We start from the raw sequence: 11943 nt of genomic DNA on the forward strand, positions 1-11943 counted from the left end.
GGCGACTGCGTGGCTCAGTGGGTTAAGTGTCTGCCTTCGGCTCAGGTCTTGATACCAAGGTCCTGGAATCGAGACCCACGTTGGGTTCCCTGCTCAGTGGGGAGACTTCACCCTCTCCCTCTGCTGCTCTGCCTGCTTGTGCTTGCTCTCTCTCTCTCTCTCTGTCAAATAAATAAATAAAATCTTAAAAAAAAAAAAAAGAAAGAAAAATTAAGCTGATGATACAGAAATGCCCCCTGTACCCCCTTGCCTGCACGCATGGGTAATCTCATACCAACTGCCAACTTTTAGTAGGTAAAATTTATTAAGGAATGGATGGTAACACATGATTTGCCAACTTTGCAGGGCTGTGGCCCTCTACCATAGACATTTTCGATCTAGGCTCCCTAGAGCCCTAGAAGTTTACAGCATGTGTTTTGTACTACCACAGTGGGGTGGAAGAAGGTGTCTGTAATGGACTGGGCTGACAGTTCTTCTGATCTGCTTAAGCACAGTGGCTTATCAGTTTCTACAAATCACATCTCAAAGGGATTTCACAAGTGGAAAAAAAAAATCACTGAAAACCCGTTCTCTGAGGCAGTGGTTCTCAAAGTGTAGTACCAGGACCAGCAGCATCAACATCACCTGGCACCTTGTTAGGCAAATTCTCAGGCCCCAACCAAGACCTACTGAAGAGTCCGGGAGTGAGTATTCTGTCTTAACAAGCCCTCCAGAGCCACCAGATGGATGCATACTAAAATTTGAGAACAATGCCTCAAAGACTTTAGATATTTTGCTTAAGTAGCAGTTTGCCTTCCTGTAAGCACTGTTATTCTCAGTGGACATCAAGATAAAATTTTTATTTTTATTTATTTTTCAAAATAGAATTTTTATTTTTTTGTTCTTTTTCAAAGATTTTATTTATTTATGAGAAAGCAAGCACGTGTGCATGAGTGGGGCGGGGGCAAAGGGAGAGGGAGAAGCAGACTCCCCTCTGAGCAGGGAGCCTGATGCAGGACTCAATCCCAGATCATGACCTGAGCCAAAGGCTGACGCTTAACCAACCGAGCCACCCAGACATCCTCAAAATAGAATTTTTAGATTATAAATGAAAATATGCCAATATCAGTATTTTAGGATAATATCAGAATATTTCCTATACAATTATATTTAGACTAAGATTACCCGCAGACCCCATCTGAGGATTATTTTTAAGAACCCTATTAGGTGACCACCTAGACATCTCTATAGAGAGGTCCCTGAGTATACTGAAGAGTCATGTACTAATACTGTAAATGAGGAATAAGACCCTTCAAATCTTGACTAGTTTCTTTTATTTTTAATTTCTTTTTATTATTATTATTATTATTATTAACATACAATGTATTATTTCTTTCAAGGGTACAGGTCTGTGATTCATCAGTCTTACACAACATACAGTGCTCAATACAACACATACCCTCCCCAGTGTCCATCACCCAGCCACCCCATCCTTCCACCCCACTCCCCTCCAGCAACCCTCAGTTTGTTTCCTGAGATTAAGAGTGTCTCATGGTTTGTCTCCCTCTTTGGTTTCATCTTGTTTCATTTTTTCCTCTCTTCCCCTGTGATCCTCTGCCTTGTTTCTTAAATTCCACATATCAGTGAGATCATATGAAAATTGTCTTTCTCTGATTGAGTTATTTTGCTTAGCATAATGCCCTCTAGTTCCATCCACGTTGGTGCAAAGGCAAAATTTCTTTTGATGGCTGCGTAATATTCCATTACACACACACACACACACACACACACACACACACACACACACTCCCCCCACACCTTCTTTATCCATTCATCTGTCGATGGACATCTGGGCTCTTTCCATAGTTTGGCTATTGTGGACATTGCTGCTATAAACATGGGGTGCACGTGCCCCTTGGGATCACTACATTTGTATCTTTGGGGTATTTACCCAGTAGTGCAATTGCTGGGTCGCAGGGTAGCTCTATTTTCAACTTTTTGAGGAACCTTCATACTGTTTTCCAGAGTGGATGCACCAGCTTGCATTCCCACCAACAGTGTAGGAGGGTTCCCCTTTCTCCGCACCCTCGCCAACACCTGTCATTTCCTGACTTGTCACTTTTAGCCATTCGGACTGGTGTGAGGTGGTGTCTCATTGTGGTTTTGATCTATATTTCCTTGATGCCGAGTGATGTGGAGCACTTTTTCATGTGTCTGTTGGCCACTGGATGTCTTCTTTGCAGAAATGTCTGTTCATGTCTTCTGCCCATTTCTTGATTGGATTATTTGTTCTTTGGGTGTTAAGTTTGATAAGTTCTTTATAGATTTTGGATACTAGCCCTTTATCTGATATGTCATTTGCAAATATCTTCTTCCATTCTGTTGGCTATCTTTTGGTTTTGTTGACTGTTTCTTTTTTTTCAACATTTTATGTATTTCTTTGACAGAGAGAGAGAGAAAAGCAGGGGGAGTGACAGAGGGAGAGGGAGAAGCAGGCTCCCCACTGAGCAGGAGCCTGATGCAGGGCTTAGTCCCAGAACCCCAGGATTATGACCTGAGCCACAGGCAGCTGCTTAAACGAGCCACCCAGGCACCCCCAAATCTTGACTAGTTTCAATAAAAATTTAAAATGTATCTGACATACAACATACCTCTTTCATGTACTGGTTATACAGCGCTTCTGATGATTCTAGGTAAGCCTGTGCAGTTTCAATTTCTTCTCTTTCAGACCACAAGATACCCAGGTTATTCTGGAAAATAAAGAAAAGAGAAATGAACAATGACAATATAAATCTTCCAATTAAAGTAACTTTCAGGGGTGCCTGGCTGGCTCAGTTGGCTGAGCATCCAACTCTTGATTTCAGCTCAGGTCATGGTCTCAGGGTCATGGGATCAAGCTCCACATTGGGCTCCAGGTTCAACAGGGAATCTGCTTGAGATTCGTTCTCCTTCTGCCCCCCCTTTAAATAAATAAATAAATCTTTAAAAAAACATTTCAATAAACTTCTATATTATTGGTTTCTTTTGTAACTCTTTACATTTTATGTTAAACATTTAAAATACTTATTCTGTCTTAAGAAATATAGGCTTTAGTAGACTGCAAAAGGGGCACATGGCACAAAAAATGTTTAGAAAACCTACAGTTTATAGGTAACTTGATCATTCCTCTGGAACACAGCCCTCTGGTCTTCTGGCTTCACATAGTGTTTCTATTCTATCATTTTTTTAAGTTAAGTGATCAGTCCTCAGTGGGGACTGTAGGTCATAGGGATAATGTACTGAGATTGGACAGTTGTTTCCTTTTTACTTACGAGGGTCCTTTGCAGGACCCTGGGGAAACCGGAAGGGCTCTGACCGACTACTAACTTACTGATTACTCTGCCCACCCAGGCTCAAAGAATATAATCTCCCTTAATATTCATTTCCTAATCTTAGAAATGGATTCACAAATCGCCTTGTCTCACTCTCTAGTTCAACTTATTTTTCCTGACAATAGTCCCTGAGAAACTTCATTTAGCCATGATACCAATAAGCCCAACCTCAGCATACTATATCTAGCCTAGAGAGTCTAGAGATTTCCCTAGTACCAGGAACTGGTTGGCCACATTTGCTCTATTTTGACGGGATGGTGATATATTTAACCTGCTAGATCCAGGGTAGGCTATGCCACAGAAAGCAACGACTCTGGTGAGTGATAAATCTTAAACCAAGTAGAGAACCCTAGAGTGTGTCTACAAATGACTAAGGTTTTTCTTTTGAACCGTAACCTACTGAGATCTTGAAGGTAAAGACCATGCAACAGATCTAGAATTGATTTTTTCCAAAATTACTAGTGTGATATTTTGGGTTTTTAGTTTTGCAATTCTTTTTATTGAGATATAACTGACATATAGTGTTAGTGGTTTTTTTAAATGTTCACAAAGATAACTACTATAGACATTTGATGTAAATTATGTTTAAATATAATACAAATCCTAAAATACACCAGAAATTATTGTATCATTCACAGAGCATTCTCATGTTCTTGCCCTCAGGATACCAGACCACGTAGGAAAAAAATTAAATATAAAATAAAAACAGCTAGGGGGACCTGGGTAGCTCAGTCAGTTAAGCATCTAACTCTTGGTTTCAGCTCAAGTCGTGATCTCAGAGTCATGAGATCGAGCCCCGCATCAGGCTCCGTGCTCAGTACAGAGTCTGCTTGAGATTCTCTATAATGAATAAATCTTTTTTTAAAACATTTTGTTTATTTGAGAGAGAGCACAAGTGGAGGGGAAAGGCAGAGGGAGAAGCAGACTCCCCACTGAGCAGGGAGCCCTAGGCAGGAATTGATCCCAGGACCCTGGGATCATGGACTGAGCCAAAGGCAGACGCTTAACCAACTGAGGCGCCCCAATAAATAAATCTTTAAAAAAATAAAAAATAAAAATAAAGCAGCTGAAAAGGTACTACTGGTGAATTCTACCAAACACATAAGAAATAATACCAACTCTACACCACTTCTTTCAGTAAAGTAGAGGAAAGAACGCTTTCCATCTCATACTAAACCAAAGACATAACAAGAAAGCCATAGCCTGATATCCTTCATGAACATAGATATGAAAAGATATTAAAATTTTAGCATATTGAGGGGCTCCTGGGTGGCTCAGTGGGTGTGCTTTAGATGTACAGTTTATTGTATGCCAGTTATACCTCAATAAAGCTATAAACACACACAAAAGCTACTCTTTATACCTATATATCCTGGGAGTGGGGAGAATAATCTACTAATTTGTTAGGAAATTTTCCTAAGGTGAAGTAGTTAAATTTCACTCAAGATGAGGGGCACCTGGCTGGCTCAGTGGGTACAGCATGCAACTCTTGACCTCAGGCTCATTAGTGCAAGCCCCACACTGGGTGTGGAGCTTACTGTGTATTTTTTAATTAAAAAAAAAAGACGATAATGCAAGTGTATGTTGCTGATAGCAAAAATTGGAAGGAAAACTGGAGAAAAATCTTTTTTTTTAGAGAGAGAGTTCACGCTCGAGGTGGGGGAAAAGGGAGCAGAGGGAGAGAGAGACTCTTAAGCAGGCTCCACACCCAGCACAGAGCCCGATCTCATGACCCTGACATCATGACCTGAGCTAAAACCAAGAGCTGGATGCTTAACTGACTGAGTCACCCAGGTGCCCCAAGGCGAAAAATCATTCTTAAGGCCACCAGAACCTAATGAGATAGAAGGGGTATCTCTTTTGATAATCCAATGTGGATTCAGGTTTTGTATTTCTATAGTTTCCCAGGAAGGAAACACCAGGGTGAGACAAAGCAGTCAGAATATCATAAATTCCCATGAGCTGTTACTTTCAAACTTTTTCCTGCACACACACACACACACACACACACACACACACACACAGGGTCTTTTACAAAATAGAATCATTCTACCTAACTCCAAACATGCCTTATGGTCTTCCCTCTCCCTCTTAATATTGATATTTTTGGTTAGCAAATATAAATCATTATTTTTTAGTGGCTGCACACTGTTCTTACAGATACATCTTATGTGGATGTATCAATATTTATTCAACCATATATCTACTGACTGATATTTATTTCTGTTTTTTTTTTTTAATTGACAATGCTATGAACATCCATGTTGACATACCTTTGCACATCTGTCCCAATATTATTTTAGGATATTGACACGGAATTTTAAAGTCAAAGTCTTGACTCCAGAATTCTGATACCTACTGATCTTTCGAAAAGTTCTGTGAATTTGTATTTCCACTCACTATAATGCTAATAAAGAATATCTGTTTCCTCACAGTCTTCCCAATAACAAGTATAAGCAGTATCTTTAATAATCTCTGCCAATCTGATACAATTTTTCTATTTCTTTTAGTTCGCTTTATTATTAGTGAGATCAACTCTCTCATCACTGGGGCACCTGCGTGGCTCAGTCGGTTAACCTTCAGACTCTTGGTTTCGGCTGGGGTCATGATCTCAGGGTTGTGAGATGGAGCCCCAAGTTCTCTGTGCTTGGCGCTGAGTGTGCTTGAGATTCTTTCTCCCCTCCTCTCCTTCCCACTCTGCTCTTCCCCTGCTTGCGTGCTATCTAAGATAAACAAATCAATAACACCTTAAAAAAATCTCTCATCATGTATAGCAAATATTAAATGTAATAAAATTCTAGTGTGGTAATGCCACTGGAATAAACAGATCAACCGAACAGCAGAGTTAGAAACTGCAAAAATAGACTTAAATTACTATTGCTGTATAGTTTTAGTACCTAGTAAGCTAGTTTTAGTGCATTTTTCTTTTTCTTTTTTTTTTTTTTTAAGATTTTATTTATTTATTTGACAGAGATAGAGACAGCCAGCGAGAGAGGGAACACAAGCAGGGGGAGTGGGAGAGGAAGAAGCAGGCTCACAGCGGAGGAGCCTGATGTGGGGCTCGATCCCATAACGCTGAGATCATGCCCTGAGCCGAAGGCAGACGCTCAACCGCTGTGCCACCCAGGCGCCCCGCATTTTTCTTTTTCTTATGCTCGGTTTTCTTTATTCTTTCAGACACACATATTCATTTGGTCAAGCTCTAAGGAAACTATTATGATTTCAGCAGAAACTGCATCAAACCTACAAATGAACATCAGAATATTACTGTTATGTTTAATCCTTGCCACCCAGGAAACTGTTTCATATCTTTCCTTTCAGGATTATCAGTTCTATTACCCCGAATATTGCTGTTGTGAATGCAATTACTAAAAATATTTTTAACCAGTACTGCTTATATACAGGAATACTACTGATACTATATATTTATTTATATCCTCCCACTTTATTGAACTGATCACAGTCCTAATAGTTTTTCAGCTGATGACTTTAGTTTTTAGGTATACAAGGATCATTTATGCAAATAGTTACTTTTAGAAATTATTTTATTTTTTACCCAAAATTAATAACTTTATTGGCTTTCTATATTATTGCAATGCCCAGAACTTTTTTTTAAGATTTATCCATACATTTTATTTTTTTAAAGATTTTATTTATTTATCTGAGAGAGAAAGAACGAGCAGTGGGGAGGGGCAGAGGGAGAGAGAAAGAGAAGCAGACTCCCTGCTGAGCAGGAAGCCTGACGTGGGGGCACAATCCCAGGACCCTGAGGATCATGACCTGAGCCAAAGGCAGACACTTAACTGACTGAGCCACCCAGACACCCCTTATCCATTCATCTGAGACAGAGAGAGAGTGGGGGAAGGGGGAGAGGGAGAGCGAGAATCTCAAGCAGACTCCATCTGGAGCATGAAGCCCTACGCAGGGCTCAGTCCCACAACCCTGAGATCATGACCTGAGCCAAAATCAAGAGTCAGACGCTTAAGCGACTGAGCCACCCAGGTGCCCCTGCAATGGGCAGAACTTCTAATCAAGGTTTTGTTCCTGATTTTAGTAAGAATACCTAAAATAATTTACCCTTCAGAAAAGGTTGGCTGTTTGAAATACTGTATTTCATTGAATGTAAGATGGCCCATCTGTAAGACACAATTATTTTACCTATCAACAAGAAAACACTGCCAAATAAATTATGACGCAGATGTAAGATGCATCCTGATTTTAGACGTATTAAGGTATGAAACAATGTGCACAGTAAAATCAAAATACAGTAAATACCGGACATTCTATATTACATTTAGGGAGGTTTCTAATTCTATTCTTGAGATGTTGAAATTGTTCAATGCTTATTAAGATTTTAGGCAACCATATGGTTAAAGAAAGTTTCAAATAACTGAGGTTTTGTTTGAGTTCAACATCTTATGAATTTCTTTGGATCATTCATCCCCTGGACAAATATTTAGAATGGCCTACTATGCAGGAGGTACTGAGGTTATAAATAGTGTGCAAGAAGAGACACAGTTCCTGTTACTGTGCCGCTTTTAAATTTCTCGGATCATGATAAAAGAAAATGACCTATACAATTTCCTTTTTAATTTTGAGGGGGTTTTTTGAGGCCTACTTACCATATGATCAATCTTGGCAAATGTTCCCTGGATCACATACATGAAGAACTGGAACTACTGGATGTAAGGGTTTGTGAGCTTACACCAAGTTCCTGGCACATACAAGTTCATACGCATTTGTATTTTGAAGTGTTATGCTCCCGAAGAGAATATCAGATTTCTTTCTTAATAAACCAAGGACCATATACATGGGAAACAGTAGTATTATAAGAATTCAAAGATACAAGTTCCGAACAAAATGATCCAAAGAAAGTCACTAAAAGTATGAAATTTGTTTTGAGATGGGTTTTGAAGAACAGGCAGGAATTCCCTGGGGAGCAAACGAATATATACGGCAAAAACAGAAGATTTTTAAACAATTTGTTTTAAATTAAGCATGCACTCGGGTCATCCTCTGTAATTTCCTCGAGACCTTAAATTAAGATTTAAATTACTATGGATTTCTTCTTAATAGAACGAACAGGCTTTGACTGGTGGAGAAGAGCCTGAAAAGGCATTTACGATGTAGTAGCGTCTCAGGAAACCAATGCGTTGACCACGACTAAGCGAAGCAGCAAGTGACGTTGTTGGAGTTTACAAGCTGTTTATTCCAGAACTTCAAAAACACAGGGCCAAATTGTGCCTGACAGCATGTGCCTTTGGCCTTGGCGAGAGTGGGGACCCTCTCCACCCCTCGCCTCTGGCCAACAGTGGGCCGGGCTCAGTCTCACCTGCGCCTGGATGTAGAGGGAGACGCAGTCCTGCGACAGCCGGTACTTGCGCAGCAGCCTTAGGCATTTCACCAGATGCTCCTCCCCCGCCGACAGCTCCTCGGTGTCGATGTGGTTCACCCCGAGGTGGAACTCGATCACCGCCAGCCTCACTGCCCCCTGGGCGATGGGCCCCTCGGCCTCCACCACTTCGGCGGGCAGCCCCAGGGCGTGGTCCCCCGCGCCCAAGCCGTCCTCGGCCTGAGGCCGCTCATCCTCGTCCTCAGGCGCGGGGCCCAACAGCGCCTTGACCTCTTCCAGCAGCGCCCGGGCGCCGTATTTGGACTTATAGGGTTCTTTCTCGGGGTTTTTATGCAATTCCACCCGCGACAGGGCCAGCGCGGCCTGGAATTTCTCACGAATCTCGGCCCACGGAGGATTCGCCATAGCGGCCTCTACAGCCTGGGTGTCCTCAATGTTTGCAACCGGGACTCCCGCCTTCTTTCTGCTTTGCGACACTTCACTTACGGCCCCGGACAGATTCCGACACTGCAGAACCGTAACGAATGAGATCCGCCAGAGGAACCGCAATGTGCTCGGCCGTAACCAATGGAAAAGGGTAGTGGGCACCACGGCAACCGTTGTCAGGGAGAAGAAGCTGTCAGTGAGGGTGGGTCCACCTCCAGCCCCACCCTCTGCGGTGGCGAATTCTTCTCTCGCGTGACCCGTAGAGTGCCATCTACGTAAAAGTATCGGCTGCCTTTAACAGAACACATTGGGAACATACCTAACTACCCTCGTTAGTTGGTATAACCTGAATGACAGAAACCTTTTGATATTAGTATAACCTAGCTATACTGGATGAAAATGTAACTAGGATTCATTTACTATTAATATATAGCTTCTGGAGTGAAAGATAGCTTTCACTATGTAAAAAGCACTCGGTGATCGACAAATGTTTTCACTACAACCGTGAAACAGGTTGTAGGTATATGTACAACTTCCCAAAGTAACACAGAAGTCCCAGACCTGTGATAAGCCACTTCAGGGGTGGCTTTTTCCATTCCATACCTTCCCAAGCTATGAAGTTAAATGCCCGTCAAATATGGGTGGCAGGGGCGGAGGTGTTAACTTTTGGCGCTAGCTAGCTGTAGCGCTTGGAGATACACAAAGGAGACTGATTTTAGAAGCTCTAGACATGGCTTGATTCTCACTTCCGCTTCTAATTGACAAGTTCACTTTTCTAAGCTTCAGGTTTCTCATGGTAAAACATAAGTGATACTATTACTTATCTCTACAGAATTATCCTAAGGAAGAAGTGAAATTAAATATCTGTCCTTTAAATGTTAGTGTTCCTCGGGACTCCTTCCTAAACTTTGTCCCAGGGATATATCTTAGGCATTTCCATGGCTTCTATTACATGAGCTGCTTGCTTCCAAAACTTGGTCTCCAGGCCCAATGATTCTCTGGAGCTCCAGACCACCACGCCTGAATGTTCCACTGTATATCAGTATGTTGAAAATGGAACTCATTCCCGGGGCGCCTGGGTGGCACAGCGGTTAAGCGTCTGCCTTCGGCTCAGGGCGTGATCCTGGCGATCTGGGATCGAGCCCCACAACAGGCTCCTCCGCTATGAGCCTGCTTCTTCCTCTCCCACTCCCCCTGCTTGTGTTCCCTCTCTCGCTGGCTGTCTCTATCTCTGTCAAATAAATAAATAAAAGCTTTAAAAAAGAAAATGGAACTCATTCCCTTCCCTTCCCCTCCCACACCACATTAGCTCTTATGTTCCGCATCTCCGAGAATGGCACCAGGAGAGGAGCTGAGGACTTCTTGCACTCACTCTCTTCTCTTGTCCTTAAATATAAAACCAAATACTGTCCAATCCATTTCCTAAAGAGCTCTTGCATCTGTTTACTTCTCATCTCCAGTAGTTTGGACCACCATTATCTGAAATACCTTTAATAGGTACTCTTGCTGCCAGTCTGGCTTCCTACCAGTGCATTTTCCACAACACTTCAAAAGACTCATTCATTCATTCAATAAATATTTGAAGTGTCTGTTAATATGCCAGGCACTGTTCTAGCCTCTGGAAATCCAGCAGTTAAAAACAGAGAAAAATCTCTGCCCTAGTATAGGGAAACATGAAATATATATATATTTAAGATTTTATTTATTTATTTGACAGAGAGAGACAGCCAGAGAGAGAGGGAACACAAGCAGGGGGAGTGGGAGAGGAAGAAGCAGGCTCCCAGCGGAGCAGGGAGCCCGATGTGGGGCTCGATCCTAGGACCCCGGGATCACACCCTGAGCTGAAGGCAGACACTTAATGACTGAGCCACCCAGGCACCCCAAGACCTGAAATATATTAAACAAACTATATAGCAATGTCAGAGAATGAGTGTCATGGCAACAAAACAAAAGAGGAGATAAGGAGTGTTAGCAGGTGAAGCAAGGCTGCTATTTTTAAACAGGAATGGTCCTTTTTGAGGAGTGTCATTTGATTTTTTTTTAAAGATTTTATTTATTTATTTATTTATTTATTTGACAGAGAGAAAGACAGTGAGAGAGGGAACACAAGCAGGGGGAGTGGGAGAGGGAGAAGCAGACCTCCCACTGGGCAGGGAGCCCAATGCGGGGCTCTCTGCGGGGCTCATTGTGGGGCTCGATCCAGGGAACCTAGGATCATGACCTGAGCTGAAGGCAGATGCTTAATGACTGAGCCACCGAGGTGCCCCCAGGAGTGTCATTTGAGTAAAGATCTGAAGCTAAGAGAGTGAGCCATGAAGACATTAGGGAAAGGATATCCCGGACAGTGGAAAAGCAAAACAAAGGCTTTGACACAGGAGTGTGCCTGTGTGTTCAAGGAATAGGGAGACCTCTTAAGAACCTGGGGTAGAGAGAATGGAAAGAGCAGTAGGGGATGAAGTCAGAGAAGCAATGTGGGCCCAATCATGTAGGGTTCTTAAGGCCACCATAGGGACTTTGGCTATTCTGAGTGGACATTGGATGGTTTTGAAGGAGTGACGAAATCTGATTTATAGGATTATCCTGTGAACAACTGAAGGAGGGGGACAGAGAAAAAGTGGGGAGACTGAGAAAAAGCGGGGAGACTGGTGAGGAAACTACTGTAATAGTGCTCAGTATCTAGCTGTTCATGAATAGGAAAGCAACTGGCATGGTTAATAATGGTAGCTAATAATTACTTACCATGAGCTATATTAAAATCATTTAATCCTTGAAACTAATATTGCACTGTATGTTGACTAGCTGGAATTTAAATTA

General features: G+C 42.1%; 1 protein-coding gene across 1 annotated transcript in view; it reads right to left on the bottom strand.

The window, feature by feature from the left end:
• The window catches only part of KIFBP (kinesin family binding protein), a 34054-nt gene extending 24891 nt beyond the window's left edge, over window positions 1–9163 (bottom strand). The window contains exons 1-2 of the mRNA XM_008695965.2: window positions 8683–9163; window positions 2631–2729 (exon numbers count right to left, since the gene is read on the bottom strand). Of these exons, the coding sequence (XP_008694187.1) occupies window positions 2631–2729; window positions 8683–9108 (525 nt within the window). The 5' untranslated portion in view covers window positions 9109–9163. The remainder of the gene's footprint in view (window positions 1–2630; window positions 2730–8682) is intronic.
• Between the last annotated feature and the right edge of the window lie 2780 nt (window positions 9164–11943).

Source organism: Ursus maritimus, unplaced genomic scaffold, assembly GCF_017311325.1.
Source record: "Ursus maritimus isolate PB19 unplaced genomic scaffold, ASM1731132v1 scaffold_7, whole genome shotgun sequence".
Taxonomy (NCBI): Eukaryota; Metazoa; Chordata; class Mammalia; order Carnivora; family Ursidae; genus Ursus; species Ursus maritimus.